Source organism: Lycorma delicatula, chromosome 4 (assembly GCF_047948215.1).
Source record: "Lycorma delicatula isolate Av1 chromosome 4, ASM4794821v1, whole genome shotgun sequence".
NCBI classification, from domain to species: domain Eukaryota; kingdom Metazoa; phylum Arthropoda; class Insecta; order Hemiptera; family Fulgoridae; genus Lycorma; species Lycorma delicatula.
Window position 1 is genome coordinate 183,266,673 of NC_134458.1, and position 18,425 is coordinate 183,285,097.

Consider the following 18,425-nt stretch of genomic DNA (forward strand, 5'->3'; position numbering starts at 1 on the left):
CTTTTTAAATACACCAATAAATATCAGTTCTGCTTCTTGAATTAGTATTTCGAGGGATTATCTGCCTGTCATAAAAATAAGTAAATCGTTCAATGAAATGGATTCGCGGAGGGAGCACAACATTTAGAAAACGGCAAATCTGTCAAAGGCGTCTCTGAAATTCTCACTCTCTTCCACACTTGCAAGGAGACCTATCATCAGCGATCCGAAAAGAAATACCTCTTGTCTATATTGGAATTCATAGATCCAAAATACCATGAATTTTATTGTAACCTTTGTACATAATATGTTTTCTTTATAAAACGTAATTTTCTTTATACTCATTTTGGTAATTAATAATTTTTATATTTTTTATAATTAATGATTTTTGTCATGTAATTTTCTCTACAAAAATGTCTTACAATAACATTTTTAAAATGTAATACACGAATTAAACATATTTTGTAAAATTAAATTAAATTTGCAAATAAAAACGTTTTTTAGTATGCGTCAAAACTGTTTTTCCATCACCTGTAAAATTGGTACTTACTACCGATTCATATGTCACCGTCTCAGTTATCGTATTACTGCTGGGTCTAACATATCGCTTCTCTATGAAGATCGATATTTTAAGTATTTTAAGATCGATCTTTGAAAATAAGTATTAAATTAAAATAAGTATTAAATATCGATCTAATTATTTTAATTGTTGTAAATATTTGTTTACTTCTAATTTTAAAGTTCTTGCAGAGAAGGAAAAACTTGATCTCAAACATTGCTGGACTCTGTACTGGCGTAATTTACGTTTAATTGAAACATGTATGTGTGAGTATTCATTCTTTTTTTCCTTTTTTTTTTAACCTCCGGGACCATTGTTGGATGTTGCTTTGGAGAATGAAATGAAAGACAATTTTTGTAGCGTGTGAAAATGCCATGTCTGACCGGGATTCGAACCCGGAACCCGGAATTTGTCACGTCTGAACGTATATTGTATTAGTTTAAGATAACCTACCAGTGTAAACAAAATGTTTTTATTTTTGATTGCATGCCCTTCTAATCACAGACTAGAGGTTCTAAGGTTCAAATCCTAGTTAAGGCAATGCAATTACTTTAATACGGATGTAGATCGTGGATACGAAGTTCATTGGTGGTTGGGTTTCAGTTAACCACACATTACAGGAATTGTCGTCAATCTTGAGACTGTACAAGACTACACTTCATTTACATTCATACATATCATCCTCTGAAGTAATATGTTAACGGTGGTTTGGGAGTCTAAAACAGAAAAAGAAAGACTACAGTATCTGAAAACTAATGTATTTAAACAGCTGTTTAGTTATGTCTTTTGGTGAATTTTTGTTGTTGCTTTAAGTAATTGTTTTCTTTAATTAACCTTATTGCTTTCTCCCAGTCAAGATTTTGTTTCTTCTCTTAGACACTTAAGTACACCCAGTTAAGAAATAAAGTTCTAACTTGACCTGTGTATTTTATACTTAGGTTGTGAAGGAATTAAAATAAATTAAAAAAAAAAAAAAATTATGTAAGGTTTAATTATTTTGGGTTGAGGGGTAAATTTATCAGAAATGTAATTTTCTTAAGTAGTTAATCTGTTGTAAGTAAGTAAATAATTGACGATATATAAAGTAATAGAGTATTTCAGGGAATCAAAAACTATAAAATAATATTCCCACCAGTAGATATTTGAGTAAACCATATCTTTAAATTTTAATTTTGTAAAAGTCAAGTCTAACTCGTTATTATTTACATATTTTTTACTTCTATTCTTTCTTTATTCTTACTGTTGTCACCTATGTACAATCACAAGAAACTAAAAATGTACTAGAGAAGGTAGAGTTTTGACTAATTTCATACTTATTTTATGTCATCAACTGTATTTACTTACTTCTCTTTCAAGATTGCTCAACCTGTCTGCTACCATTCATAACACAAGGAGAAAGTCTAGTCTAATTTCAAAAGTCTAGTAAAATTCATTATCAGCCAGTTGATGAGAGCAGCATTGTATAATATGTTGAATGATCATTGTATAATATGTTGAATGATCATTGTCCAGTATCTTCCTTGTACTTTGGAAGATTAAATCACTGGTATCAATGTATGTTTAGGGTCAGGACTAATGATATTAAAATATATGCAGACAAAGGATTTTTGTAAGTAAATATCTTATGTTTTTGTGTGTGTATTGTAATAAATAATATATATCTTTTATTTATTTTATGTGCAAAATCTATAAAACACTATAAAAGCAGAAAATAAATTATTTATTAATTAGGCTAAGTTAAATTTGTTTTAATAATTTTTAAAATTATTGAAATTTATAATATTAATTTTATTTCATTTTTGAGATTAGCCAGTCTGTAATTCTGTTTTTGATGAAGTATTCATTCATGCTTATAAATGTAATAATATAATTGTAAGAAAAATACTGTTCTGTTACAGTGAATATTTTAAACTATTATTTGAAGATTATTTTTTTATAGCTTTTGTATTAGTGAGTCATTTAGATTAAATTTTCATGTGCCATTTTTAATGAGCTTATATCTATTTATGCCTTTTTTATTTCAGAGAAAAGCACAGATGAAGAACTAGCCATATTCTGAAAAATATATATTTGTATAATGATTGGATTTGTTATACCTGGGACAAAAATTTGTGTTGATTATTGGGATGATGAAGATAAGGTACTGAAAAATAAATTTGAAGTGTTATAAGTGTATTTTGATGTACTTGATGATAACTATTAGTAGGTGAAAGGCTTTTTTTAATGTTTTGTTACTTAACAAATTTACCAATTTAATTCTGAATAAAGTTGTAAATTTTGTTTGTTTCATCATTAATGCCATTTAATATCATTTATGTGAACTTATAATGTACATCTTGTGCATGTTCAGTGATAAGTAATCATGACCAGTCAGAATGTAAATAAGTAAAGGGCAAGAACTATTAACTTATGGAGAACTTCATACTGATATAAATTAGCGTTTTACGATAGTAATTCCAGGTTTCCCTCATAGCTATATTTCTAATTTTGTTAGCATTGATATTCTTTTTTTTGTTCTGTAGACTTCACCATATGCAGTTTGCCAACTGAATAGGGATATCACTTAGTTTTATTTAACTGGGGCCAAATATGGAAACCAGTTAATTAAATATAGTTTTGAGAATGGCATTTTATCCTTACTTTAAAATTGCTGCTTTATTTTTAATAACACTCAGATGTTCCTGGATTTTAGGAACTTCACATTGTATGATGATGCAACTAACTGTACATCACAGGACTAATATTACCTTATTAAGATCCTTAATCCTTATTAAGAATACTAATCTTTCCTTATAAGGCCGTATCTTGGTCTTCTAGATTCCTCATTATAATATTAGTTCTTTGGTTCAAGTACATGTACATAATTCCTATTGTGCTATATTACAGTGGGTCCACTATAGAACTAAGTCCATGTAAAATGGCTAGATATTTGATAATAAAATAATGCATTCTCTGTTTCAGTGCCACAGGAATGTGCTTATATTTCTGAAAATTGTCTTTATTAAATTTAAACATACTGTATAATATATATATTGCAAAACTAAAATACAGGATGATTCAAAGAAACGGGAAATTAAAAAAATTAAATAACGTTAATGAAAAATTTTTTTTAGAAAATGAATTTTATTTCATGTAATTGTACAAATGTTGCCATTTTAGGGTACATACATTTTAGTTTATTTTTTAAAGATGACATCTTCCAGGTGACCTCTTCTACGTAAACACTCACAAAGTCTCTTCGTTAAATTGTTCATGGTTTGACGTAACATCTCAACTGGAATTTCCGCAATTGCTTCTCGAATCTTTGCCTTCAGTTCTTCCGTTGTAGCAGGTCTACTGTGGAACACTTTGGTTTTAAGGTGACCCCACAAAAAGTAATCGCAAGCTGAGAGATCAGGCGATCTGGGAGGCCATCTAATGCACCATTTCGTGAAATGACACGTCCAAACAATCAGCGTACAGCTGCCATTGATATTCGTGCAGTATGTGATGTTGCTCCATCTTGTTGAAACCAGGCTGTGCTAAGAATTGGTGGAAATCTCTTTTGTTGTTCCACAACAAAGGTTTAAAGCATGGCTACATAACGAGCCGATGTCGCTGTAATCGCAAGACCGTTGTCATCCTCAAAAAAATAAGGGCCTATAACACCGTAAGATGACATAGCACACCACACGGTCACTTTCTTGCTGTGCAAAGGACGCCAGTGTAGCTGCGTAGGATTTTCTTGTGCCCAATATCTGAAATTTTGCTTGTTAACAAATCCACTGAGGTGGAAATGCGCTTCATCTGACATCCACAGTTCGTGAACAAATTCTTCGTTATCATTTATCTTCTGAAGCATTACATTACAAAATTGTGCTCGCACTACTGCATCGTTCAGTTTCAGTTCCTGGACGATCTGCAACTTGTACGGATGGTATTGCAAGTCCTTCACTAACATTCTTTGAACACTTAAACTATGCAATTGTAAAGATGCTGAGAGACGACGGATTGACCGATGTGGACTTCGTGTGACAGCATCTTGTAAAGCTTGAACATTCTGTGCTGTACGGATGGTTCGCTCACAGCCTGGAGGTTTCTTTTTCATTGCTGAACCAGTTTCCTCAAAATTAGATATCCGTGTTTTAATTGCCTGTGTTGATGGAACACGGTCGTGCCGTCCCAGATTAAAATGACGGCAAAATTCTCTACGCTCTCCCTCCACACTGTCATTGTTTTTGTAAAATGCTTTGATAGCAAATGCACGTTGCACACCACTCCAAGGATCCATGACAATTAAATGGCAGGTTAGGTTAGAGAGGCTGGCGCCACTTAAGTGGTACCAATCGCCCATGGCTACCAACACAACTTTCAAAATTTCCTGTTTCTTTGAATCACCTGTATAATACAATGTGCTCAAAAGGTTACTGTACACTTGTCATGCACTAGTGTATTAAAATGTAACCCACCGGGTTGGTCTAGTGGTGAACTTGTCATCGCTAATCAGCTGATTTTGATTTTGAGAGTTAATGTTCAAATCCTAGTAAAGACAGTTACTTTTATAAAGATTTGAATGCTAGATTGTGGATACTAGTGTTCTTTGGTGTTTGGGTTTCAATTAACCATACATCTCAGGAATGGTCGACCTGAAACTATACCAGACTACACTTCATTTACACATCATCCTCATTCATCCTCTGAAGTAAAACCTTAATGTGGTTCCAGAGGCTAAATAGAACAAGAAAAAAGTATATCAGTGTGTAACATCGACTTATCTCACAGTAGTTGTAAATATTCCCTATGACATCCAGACATAGCTGCATGCGTTTTTTGTTCAGAAGTTTTCATGTGGAATGCTCTTGGTGAAATCATGAATAGCTGCGTGAAGTTTCTGAGGCTATAGGGCTTTCCTCAGTAAACAATACATTTTGCATAATTCTGGTAGGCTTAGGAGAGTGAGGTGGCTACAAATTCTTAGAAATGATTTGATCTCCAAAAATCTCTTGCAGTAATTTCAGGGACTTCTGGCTGTATGTATAACACACTGTGTTGTGGAGTCCAAGCATTTTAAATTTTATCCTTGGTTAGCTCTCCAATGAACTGGTGAATGATTTCACAATAACTTGCTAATTCGATCGACTAGATCGACTATTCTTTTCCAGGATATTGCAATCCACACCTCAATCTTTTTGTCATGTATAGGAATTTGATGTATAGCATGTGAGTTATTGACAGACCATAAATGTGAGTTCTGTGTGTGCATATATCCTGATAAATAGAACCCATGCCTTATCAATATAGAATACATAATCCAAAATAACATCAGAATTGTCCTCTAGAAACTGTTGAAACCATTCACAGAATTGAATTTGCTTTTTACAGTATGCAGCCAATAACTCTTGAACTGTTTTCATTTAATATGGACTGAGACTGAGCTTTTAATAAACTGCCTGTGTACATTTGGAACACTAATGATATAAACCGTAATTATAAACTAGTTGTTATCTGAGCAGTCCGATCCACACTAGCTGTTAGGATAATTGAATGTGTATTAATTTAATTGGATACTAGCCAGATGCCACACAACATTGTAGTTATTCTCTGGTTAGTCTTTAATTTTTGGAGGAAAAGTAATTTTTGTTATATCATATACTGGTTGCATTATATGTCAGTTTTCCCAATTGTTCATAAGAACCATTAATAAACAAGTAACAAAAGAAAGTTTCTTGAGCTTATTATACCTTTAATAAAATTTAAAGTTAAAATTTCATCTTTCCGTTAGAATTCACATGTCCCTTCAAGATGTAGCATGCAGAGTGGCAGATGAAGTGTCCTTAATCCCTTGGTTTTCTTACTACTTATTTATGTCTCAAAATCTTGATCTACTCATTGTTATCCTCTTCAAATATTACACAACTGTATCTAAATATGAAGGTATTATTTTAAAATATTTGAAAATCCTACACTAGGAGTTCAAAAAATTAACTAATTGGATTGCAACCATCTAACTCTTAAGTATAAACTGTCATCTTGCATCTCAGGTAGAAATTACATTACAAATTTTTGGTTAGAACTCCATTGATGACAAAAATAGTATTTCTGTTGCCCATAGTGTGAAATTTCTGGGTATTTTATTAAAAATAAAATGATAAATTAAAGAATTCTATTGGGAGAATCAAATCGAACTTTTTTTTGTAAATCAAATTCTATTGTTTTGCTTTGAAGCAGTTTAATAAAATGCTATACTTGTCTCATTATTAAATATTTATTATGCCTACATATATTCTAATCTGAATTACATAATCTCCTCAAAAAGTCAGAATGAGCTTTCTAGTTGCTGAAGGCTCTGGCAAATTGTTAAGCCCCAAATATATGAATCATGTAAGATAATATTTAGTGAATTAAATCTTTTATTAATTTATCTGTTTACATGTATATTTGTTCAACATATTCTTATTCTTAAAAAAATATCTATCTCCATCAAACCATACAATAGGACTGTTTTTAACTCAACACAATATTTTAACTTACTAGGCCTTTTTATACTTTTGTTACCATTTTTAATAAATTATCAGACCATTTAAAAGATCTTCCTTCCAATTTATTTAAGATCAAATAATCAATTTTGTTTTACAGAAATATTATTACACTTGATGAGTTAAAAAGAAGAAATGAATTTTCTGTATATCCCGTTAAAGTTCATTAATATGTGCTCAAGTAATTTTTATTTATGCTTTCTGTACTGATTTATTTATAACTATTCTTTATATTTAATATCTTCATGAAATTTATGTAATTTTATTTCATGTGTTAATATTTTAAGTAATTAATTGTATATTTTGTAGTGTTGAAGTGATCAAGTTGTTTCCTTTGATCTATCCTGGTAAATATTAGAGCAATTCCTTTGGTTGTCTGTAGAGTGGCATACTTACCCATTTCTGATGTGATCTATATAATTTGTAATTATGTATTAGTTAGAATAAAACATTAATTTTATTTTATTTCTTGTTGATTTTTTTTTTTTGTATATGTAATTTGTTTGTTTTTTTTAATCAATTTTCAGAACTACTTAAGATTTCTTACACATGCCCATGAGAATCGTATTGTTGGGCTTAATAAATTTATCAAAAAGGTTATTTATACTTCAGATATTAGTTGTTGGTACTTGAAAGATGTATTGAATGTAAGTATGATTTTAAAACTAGTGCCATTTATGAAACTTAATGTATGAAATAGATTTTTGTTAAATTTGTTTTAATTTTTAACAAGTCAAACAAATATTAAAATATTGTCATCTTCAGTGATTAGGTTCTTGAGTTTACTGTATCCACTAACTTCCAGTGTTTTGTTTTTTTCAGTTTATATAGTTAAGGCTGTATGAAGGGAGGGATCCATATTCTCTGTGTTGTTTAACCACTTAATTCTGTGATGTTTAATTATTTTATTCATAGCAGTTGTTATGAGCTGCCTTTTAATATCATAATTTCTACACCCATCCAACCTTGTTATTCACTTAATTTTCTTAGCACTTCATTTCAGCTGTCTTTATTTTCTTGTTTGACATTTTTCATAATTCACTGTTGATGTGGGTAATGCTTACCAATCGTACTAAAATTTATATGCTTTAATACCAACATCTGCATTTGGCATAAATGAAACATCAAATCTTAAGTAAAATGTTTCATTTTATGTAGGATTTGATTTTTAATTTATCTTTTATCACACGTTATTCAGCTTCAAATTCTATTACTTTTTGTAGTACATGTCTTTAAATCTTTGGCCTCCTTTAGAAAGTTTGTACAGTACCATTTTCAATTTGTTCAGTGCAATTTGCGCTGTAACAACCTTTCTTTCAATTCACCAAACAAAACCAAAAACATAAGCATGTAGAAGAATATTTATAAGATAGTCATTACTAAGATCCAAAGATAAAAGTGTCCAGCTTTTACGAGGTGTGTTCAAAAAGTAACGAGAATTTTGAAATTTTGCAGGTTGTATTAGTCCGATTCTCAGGACTTTTTTTGTTGTTGTATTGGTAAACATGTCTGAAAAGTATCTGTACAGTTTTAGCCACATTGGTTGTTTTGTCTGATGTCAGCTGTCAAAAGGACAACACGTGTTTTGGTACGATTACACGTGTTTTATACAATTTTTTATTTGTATAAATAATGGTTTAGAGAATTTGTATTACATTTTGCTATAAGAATGGAATAAAGTGTCACAATGTTTTAAAAATGTTAAATATTGCTTTTGGTGAGTCTGCTATGAGTAAAACACGGGTTTATGAGTGGTATAAGCATTTCCAAGTAGTTCAGTTCATGTAGATGACGAGCAACCTGGACACCCCAGCACATGAACAACTGATGAAAACATGGAAAAAGTGAAAAAAATGACTATGAATGATTACTGAATCACAATCAGAGAAGTCGCTGATGATGTTGGGATATCAATTAGCTAATGCCATGAAATTTTTTTGGGTATGAAATGTGTGACAACAAAACTTGTTCTAAAATTGTTGAATTTTGAACAAAAGAAGTGGTGAATGGAAGTTGCTCAGGAGTCACTAAATGAAGTCAACAACGATCCAGAACTATTGAAATGTATCATAACAAGTGATGAAACATTGGTTTACAGATATGTTGTTAAAATTAAGGCTCAATCGTCCCAGTGGAGGCATTCTGGATCACCAAGACCGAAAAAAACTCGACAAGTATGGTCGATGTGAAGGCATATAGATTTTAACGGTATAACGCATCATGAGTTCTTGGCACAAGGTCAGATGATCAATAAGGAGTATTAGCTACAAGTTCAACGCTGTTTGCTTGAAGCAGTCTGAAAAAACATCTTGATTTGTGGCAAAACAATTCATGGCTTTTGTACCATGATAATCCGCCTGTTCACACTTCATTGCTTGTCGCCAATTTTTAGCCAAAAACAATACTGTAATGATATTCCAGCTGCCATATTCACCAGGCATGGCTCTGTGTGACTTCTATTCCCAAAAATAAAGAGAACCGTAAAGGGCTGTTGTTTTACAAGCATAGATGAGATTAAAAGTGAATAGCTGAAAGAGCTAAACACTATTACAAAGATTGAATTCCAGAAGTGTTTCGGGGATTGGAAAAAGTGCCAAGTGTATAATATCTAATGAAGACTATTTTGAAGGGGATAACATTAATATAAACAAATAAATAAAATTCTTTCCAAAAAACAAAAGTTGTCGTTACTTTTTGAACACACATTGTATATTCTAAAATTAAAGATCTGCGCGTAGTTAAAAAGTACTGGCAAGAAACTGCAGTCATGTCTGACTCCACTATCTACATGTGTGCATTTTTCTGATCAGCTAGTTCTATCCTTACTTCTCTGTAAATAAAATCACTTTTATCTAAATTACTAATAAAAGGTTTCTTGTTAGTGTTTAGATATTTGCATAAATGATGTAGCATAGTTTATTTTTTTGTCATCTTCATAATAAGTTTTGAAATATTTTATTTGAAATTATATTTAGGCAAACTTTTGAAAGCTGTATAGTTCAAGTCCTAATTTGAACACTTAAAAGCCTGGTAGTTTAAGTTCTTAAGTTTATTTCAGAATTAAGACTGAAAACTTGATGTTTCATTAAAAAAATCAGTAAACAGTGTAGGAGTGATTTGTAAAAATCTGTACTTTTACATGAATGTAAATTATTGAAACTATAATCTTAAAGAAATCTTAAATCTTGTTCAGATTAGGATGCATAAATAGCAATAAACTGGTAAATATTACCTGGTAATATACATCAAAGTATTTTTTAAAAAATAATTGTTTCAAATATGGTCAATTTTTATAATGTATAAAGTAATTATTTTCATAAAGGCAATTAATTTCATATATTTGATACTGAAACAATGAAAATAATATCTTTGCATCATTTTTGATAACTCGACAAAATTTTTGGTATATCATTTTTGAAGTTATAGGAAACACAAAATATGAAAATAATGCATTTTGTAAAACTGCCTCAGTTAATTTTAATAAATTATTATTCTAATTAAACCTTGAAACCTGCTTATCAAAATTCCAAGTCCTCCAAAGATGTAAATAAAAACTAGGTATTGAAACGGGTAAAAATTACTTTGCAACTAACATACATAATATAAAATTCCTTACAGTTAAGTCAATAAAATCTAACAGAGCAGACACTGTAAAATAAAAGATGAAATGCTAATATTTAAGATCTAATATTTCTGAACCTATCTTAGATATCACAGATATCTTAGGCATGTCAGATTTTAATAGAATTTGAAGCTGAATAACTTATGATAATGAATACAGTTATTAATAAATCAAATTCTACACAAAATGCAACATTTTACTTATTTAAGATTTAATGTTTCATTTATGCCAAATGATAATGTTGAAATTAAACCAAATAAATTTTAGTATAGTTGATAAGCATTACCTACATTACTTTACAACGTGATAAATAACCAAATAATGTTTTGTCTTTTAGACTTAGATTTACACATTATCTCAGTAATCATTCTTTGAGAACTTAGTTTCCTCATCTGATGCTTGAGATCATATAATGTAATTATTTTTATACAATTCATCTTTTCTTATAACCTTGTCTCTATGTTAGTTAAATCTTTTGGTTTATCATATTAGTGCTGGTGAGAAGTTCGTAATGTTCATTTTCTTTTTAACTGCTTTATTTTTATGAAGTGCTGAAAATAAAATATGTTTAGACACTACAGCTTAAATCTAGAAACTGAAACTGAATATAATTTCAGTATGGTGTTCATAAATGCATCATTTTAAAATAAAAATGTTAATCTTAAAGATTAAAGAATTTTGTAATCTTTAAGATTAACATTTGATATACCAAAAATTTTGTCAAGTTGTCAAAAATGATGCAAAGATATTATTTTCACTGTTTCAGTATCAAATATATGAAATTAATTGTCTTTATGAAAATAATTAATAATACACACACACACACACACACACACACACACACACACACACACACACACACACACACACACACACACACACACACACACACACACACACACATATATATATATATATATATATATATATATATATATATATATATATATATTACATACATACATACATACACACATGTGAGTGAGGGTACTTTTAAAACAATTTTTAATATTTTTTATGACATGTTTCAGCTGTCAAATTATAAATTTGTGGAACTATCAGTCGGTAATTCCTATGAATTTAATGAAGGACCAGATAGCAGATTTACTTTTGAAGTTACTTTAATTGATGCAAATCATTGTCCTGGTTCTGTTATGTTTCTTTTCCAAGGTAATATATAACTTTTAATTTTATTATTAAGCTGAAATTTTATTACCATACATTAAACTGTTAGTGGAATTGCTATGTAAGATAACTGGATTTGTCCAGTAGTTTTGGGATGACTACTACTTAGAAATTTGCTAATTGAATCCAAATGACTAAGGAACGTAACGTGGTTATGTATTAGATAGTTATATCCTCATTAAAGTTACTGTATCTTCATTTTCATTTGAACCTTAATCTTTTTAAAGGTTATAAATTTTTTTAGTTTTGTTTTGTTTATAAACATTAAATTATGTACAAAAATAAAATTACATTCATGTAAACATAATGATATGCATAAAAATTGTAAAACGTTGTTAATGTACTGCTTTGTTATGAAAAAAAGGGCTTAACATTTATTCATTATTATAATTATTTGCTTTTTATTTTAAAGGTAACGTAAGTATTATTATTATTATAAATCATATTTAGTTCATTATCATCATTTTTTTTTCTATTAAATCTCTTCTATAAAAGTATTATATCATGCTGATGAAATGATATATTACAGATTGATTTATGACTTGATTGATTGTTTATCCAAAGTATGTAACAAGCTAACTAGTAAGTTTTGTACAACTGCATAAAGAATTAATTATAGTTGGTTATGCTGTTATTTTCCTTTGTTTTGTTCAGTCATGTTGGGTAATTAGTTATTGTACCAATAGAAAGTTTGTGTACTGGGTACTTCAGTTACCATTATTCATTTATTGCAACCTCTTAACAGGATCTAGAGTCCCTAGATAGCACACTCTTAGAATTACTATTTTCATTAAGGAAGAAATTGTTGCATTGGCCTCTAAGTAGTGCTAGTGTGATATAAGTAATGAGGTCAGTGTTTCGCTAACAGAAATCCGGGGAAGAAGTAGTCAAGAATAAGAATTAAAGATGACCAACTCAACTGCTTCAAGAATTTAGGGTAGTTTACTTCAGGTTTGTTAACTGATGAATATTTATGGGAAAAATTAAATTTTAATTTTAGAATAAACTACCACTTTTTATCAACTTTTGTTATGAAATGTTAGTGTTTGAGCATTTCATTTGAGATATATCTGGCTTAAATCTTGGCATTTTTATTTTTGTATTACAAAAATTCCAAAAAAAATCTTTAGCTATTTTACACAAAACCTATGAAACCTTTTTTATAATAACGGTAAAATAGAAGAGATTCTGGTGCAGTAGGTAATTCTTTAATGTAAATTTTCCATTAGATAAAATTACTATTTGAGTCCTAAACTGTTGCTAATAACAAAATGTTTTATTATTTAACTATTGTCAATATTCCTTTTACTTATTACTTTTGCAAGTCTTTTTTTTATCCTTTACTAATTTTCTTCTATATATTTATGACTTGTAATAATCAGATGCACATCAAGTTTTAGTTTTTTTGTAAATGATCTTTGAGCATTTTATATTTTCAATTCTATTTAATCTTTTAATAAATTGAAACTCTCATTTATTAGTGTCATCTTTAGTATGTAGTAACCAATGTTATGCAGTAAAAATGCTTCCACTTTACAAACAGTGCTTTTCAGGAAGGAACTGGTTACTGATGTAACATTGTTACTTTGCTATTTTAAATTTTCTTGTTCATTATTACAGAAGAAAGCTTTTTGCTGTTGTAATGCTGCTGATTTGTTTAATATGACCTAAGAATTGATATTACGCTATTATTCACCATAAGAGGGTTTAAGACAGGTTAATTATTGTGAGTTGTCACAGAATTAAATTATTGAAGATTTACAATGAAGAAAACATAAGTTTAATATTACTGTTATTTAAAAAAAAAACAAAAAAAATCACAGCAGCTTTTTATAATATATCAGAGTATGATGAGGTTATCACTAGATAAATAATGACAAAATTTTATGCATTGTGCTGTAATCACACCAGCATGGTCAATAATTGTTCATATAAAATGAATATCTGTTTATTATATTTTTATCTTAAGAGGAAAAAAATTATTTGTTTGTAGAGGTAGAGAGGAACAAGGAAGAATATATATAAGTAACAACTAGTGAATATGTTAATTATTTTTCCAGGTAATTTTGGAACTGTATTGTGTACTGGAGATTTTCGATATACACCAGATTTACTAAAAAATCCTGCATTAGAGAAAATAGCTGAAAGAAAGGTTACTTTTTTTGTTATTATTAATTATAACATTTTTTTTATAATTTCTCTGAGCAGTGGTTATTGTATGAGGTGTTATCCCTGAGACCATGTGGTGAAATGAGGGAATATATTGCTTGAAGTTTGAATGTACTGCATTTCATTTGGATTGGCATTGATACGATGCAGTGTATGTGGCTGAGTGAAGAAGACAGACGGAAGTATTTATTGTACACTTCACTTCCCTTGGTAAACTTAAAATGGGTGCTTATTATTCCTTGGAATGGCTATTGCTGTTTTCTCTGAAAACATATCCCAGTTCTTTTTTCGTCTTGATCTTCTCTCTCTATAATCTTATTTTTTTCTTTTAATTCCTTTCAGTTTGTTTGTAATCTCACCATGGCCATTAAAAATATTATCTTCATTTTGTTGATTATAATATTCTTCTTAGGTAGGTTACATTTTTATATTTATTTACATTCTGTACATTTACTCCTATCCTAGAACAGATTTTATTATAATAATTTTCTGTTGTAGTTTTGGCTTTTCCACCAACAATTTAATAGTATTCTTCAGTTTTCTATGTCATTTATTTTAAGCTTTGATATACTCTTCATTATTCTTGTCTTGTTTATTACCTATAACATTTAAAGATAAAAAATGGTTTGTAAACATAGAAAAGAAATTCCTAATCATTTTTACCACTAAGTGTAAGTAAATGTTATATTAAAAAGGACTATTGTTATGAGTATATTTCTTTACAGAACACATATCACTAGTAATGTGCAAGTATGATTCTGATAGCATGCTGACAGAAAAAAAATTGATTTATTTGTTTAGAAAAAAGTACAAAGGCTTAAAGAGAATCCATAACAGCCTTATTGACCTTCAAAAAATATAATAGGTTGAGAGTCACCCTTTAATTAAATTGGATTATACAATTGTTTAATTATACACTATATAACTGATAAAATCTATACAATTATTCATTTAATAATAAATTATTCTGTACTCCTTAAATTATAGAATTATACAGTTAAATAATTTGACTGAGTAATTAGCAAGACAGAAATAAGTAGATTTCTTCAACTACACAAATCAGAAAAGTTTATTTTGTGTCAGTTCTGTTTTGTGGATATTCTTGTAATGGTAATGCCTCTGACTGTGGCATATGCAAGTTATAACAATAAGGTTATAGACATAATTAAATTAAAACACCTGTCGTGAAAATTGCATACTTACAATTTTTGCCAATTTATTTTTCAGGCATCAAGTCAAAATCTTATTCAAATCTTTATAAAGAAGTTAACATTAATTTTTATTGGTTATTGGCTTGTACAATTTGATATCATCAGGAAAAATTAAACAACTCAAATTCTGCTGATGTAATGGCAAATCATTAATAAGTAATAGAAATAATAAAAAGCCTATTTGCTCTTTCAGGTCACCTGATTCAGGTGTCACCCTTACGCGACACCTGAACTATTTTGACTGAACTCTTTTGATTGGCTGTTTTTTAAATAAACAGAGAGAGATTGATTTCTTAAATAGGACTCAAAAAAAGCAAGAACTTCATTGAGAGATCAGCTTCTAATTGATCTTCTACATTTGATGGAATAGAATATTATGATCTACCTTATTGAAAGCTTTTAGAGAATCCACTTAAACAGAATCCATGAGAGATTTTCTGTCTAGTTCTTGATACACCAACCAGGTGAAAGTCAGCAGATTAGTTATTGTAAATTTTTTAGGCATAAATCTGTGTTGACATGTTACCATTAATCTTATCAAATAATTTGTAGTAAATAATATGTTCAAAAAACTTTACTTGCAGAATTAAGTGTGCAAATAGTGTATAATTTGAAATTTTATTACTCTTACATGGGTTACAAATATGAGGTATTTTGGCTAATTTCCTTGTCACACATTTACATGTGTTAAGAGACAAATTGAAAATAAAATTGAAGAGATCTACCAGCTCTTTGGAGCATCCTTAAATGATGTAAGGAGATTTAGAAGGTCCGGCTGATTTTTTTTTTAGATTTTAACAGCTGGTCTAAGTTTTAACATTATCTTAAATACAATTATAATTTCTCCACTAATATTCAGCTGACAAATATCAGTATTGAAAGATAAAAGAAAGATGTTAAAACACATCACCATACACCAAAGAAAAATAATAGGCGAAAGCTGATGGAATTTCCTTCCACTGATACAGAACTCCACTAATCTGAAATGACTGAGGTTCATATCTCTAGGTTTTCTTATGTTTAATGTAATACCAGGAAATTGTAGTTTATAGTTACTGGAATAGTGTTTGTAGTGATAAAGCCTTAATGTAAGTTCTATATTTTTTTCATGTTATTATCCACACCGTTGTTTAGTAATCTCATTCTGTTTATTTCTTGCTGCTTATTCAAGATTGATATTTCTTTGTCTGACAACATGGCAAAGCTCTAACAATTTATGAAGGACATCCTCCAATTTTTTATTATCTTTGTTCAAGCATATATATCAACATATTCATAAAATGAAATCATACAGGAAATGAATTATTGTTCGTACTTTGAAGGTCACCAGAACACTTACTGCAGCTACAGAATTTACCTGAGATATTTAAAGATAATTCATTTGATCGTTTTACAGATGCGAAATTATAGCACAATTTATAATTTATCACACTGTACCATTTGAACTGCTAATAGAAGTGGAACTTTTACTACATTACAGTACATATACTGAATACTATTAAACACTCATTAATTGTAAACAAAGAACAAACTGGGGTGCACTCTGAGTACATTCAATCAAATCTGAGTTCACTGAAATTTAAAATCTTTTTTGAAAGTAATATTATTTTTTTAATGTTAGAAATATATCCTGAGAAATGTTTTCAGTAATTTTATAGTTCTTGATTAATAAATTGTAATAAATCAAACACCTTTATACATTTTGACGGAAAAAACTAATTTTAATAATAAATTAGTATTTCTGCTCTTTTAATGTTTCTTCTACACACTTGCTTTTTATTTATTCAATCAACTAGGACTCTGATGATCATGGGAATTCTCAGATCAATTTTATATTATAATGTTGTCTAGTGAATTACAAATTCTATCTAGGTAGAAAATACCTACCATTTTTCCATCAAAAAGGAAACAAATCTGTTTCTTTTTTGATGATGACAATTCATGATGTGATGTGAGATGATAATGATGGATTGAGCGGGATATGAGATCTGTTGGCAATCAAAGATTTCATTTCTTGATCAGAAATATAATTTGTTCAAAATTGCTTTGATGATTACAGAATAAAAAGTAGCCACTTCTTAGAGGTCTGGAGCCTCAATGATAATCAATATTTTAATAAAAATGATAATTTCTGTGTATTGAATAGATTCATTTCAGTTCATTCATGGAGACAATGGAAGCTGATTTCATGTTCATTATTTCAAACATGTCATTCTAAGCAATAATGCTTTTTCCATCTCTAAGAGACCTTTACAATTGAAAGTATGGATGTAAAATATATATAATAAACTACCCTTAAAAGGAATAAAATGCAACAATTTTTACAGTACAGGAGAATTGAGTTTTTGAACAATTTAAAAATAGAGGAGATTTCCATTTTAACTTTGTGTAGTTTTCTTCTATAAAAATATGTTCAAGTCACATATATTTATTTAAGAAACTAGGATTAGGGAATTCCATAGTTTAAATATTGTGGAACATTTTGCAGGTTATTCTGAAGTGTACAATGCAGCGGAAGTTGTTATCTAAGAGTGAGATCAATGAGACATTCTTGATCAACTTTGCTAATCATTATTTATTGATTTGGAATTTGACACCAATCTATTTTATTCAGTACTGAAACTCAACTTTTGGAGTTTATACCCTGAAAGTTTGATTTTGGAGACTGGTAGAAGATTGTGACTTGCCATACTACAGTTTTTACATTTATTGCTTTATTCAATAGACACCTAGTAAATGGTTTTTTCCGCACTCTGTTTTACCCAAATAAGAAATATTTTTCTAAATTACAAATTAATTTTATAAATGCTTTGTTTTTGTTATTAATGTTGTTTAAAAGAGGTTGGTTTAAATTTTATTAATTTTGTTGGTTTAAATAATAATTTTAATAAATATTGATTTATTTCAGTCTTTGGACATCTTACATTTTGATAATAAATTCATTGGAAAACATTGTGATTTTCCATCAAAGGATGTAGCAAAAGAAAATATATTGAAACTTATATGGTAAAAACTTCTTACCTGTTATTCGTTTTGAACGTTATTCATATTAAAATAGCTTTCAACATTTGATTGTGTGATATTAATTAGTAAATTAGTTGTTATCAATTTTTTTTGTATAATTTTTTATGTCTTGGGTTATATTTTATGAATTACTGACTTTATATGTTAGATAAATGTTTTAA

General features: G+C 29.2%; 1 protein-coding gene across 2 annotated transcripts in view; it reads left to right on the forward strand.

The window, feature by feature from the left end:
• Nucleotides 1–563: 563 nt before the first annotated feature.
• The window catches only part of LOC142324140 (5' exonuclease Apollo-like), a 29,090-nt gene continuing 11,228 nt past the window's right edge, over nucleotides 564–18,425 (forward strand). Inside the window, exons 1-6 of one of the 2 annotated variants that reach the window (XM_075364828.1) lie at nucleotides 564–804; nucleotides 2,563–2,678; nucleotides 7,581–7,700; nucleotides 11,707–11,845; nucleotides 13,921–14,012; nucleotides 18,149–18,246. In XM_075364828.1, coding sequence (XP_075220943.1) covers nucleotides 2,616–2,678; nucleotides 7,581–7,700; nucleotides 11,707–11,845; nucleotides 13,921–14,012; nucleotides 18,149–18,246 — 512 coding nt within the window. In that variant the 5' untranslated portion in view covers nucleotides 564–804; nucleotides 2,563–2,615. The remainder of the gene's footprint in view (nucleotides 805–2,562; nucleotides 2,679–7,580; nucleotides 7,701–11,706; nucleotides 11,846–13,920; nucleotides 14,013–18,148; nucleotides 18,247–18,425) is intronic. The other variant, XM_075364829.1, reaches the window with a different exon arrangement.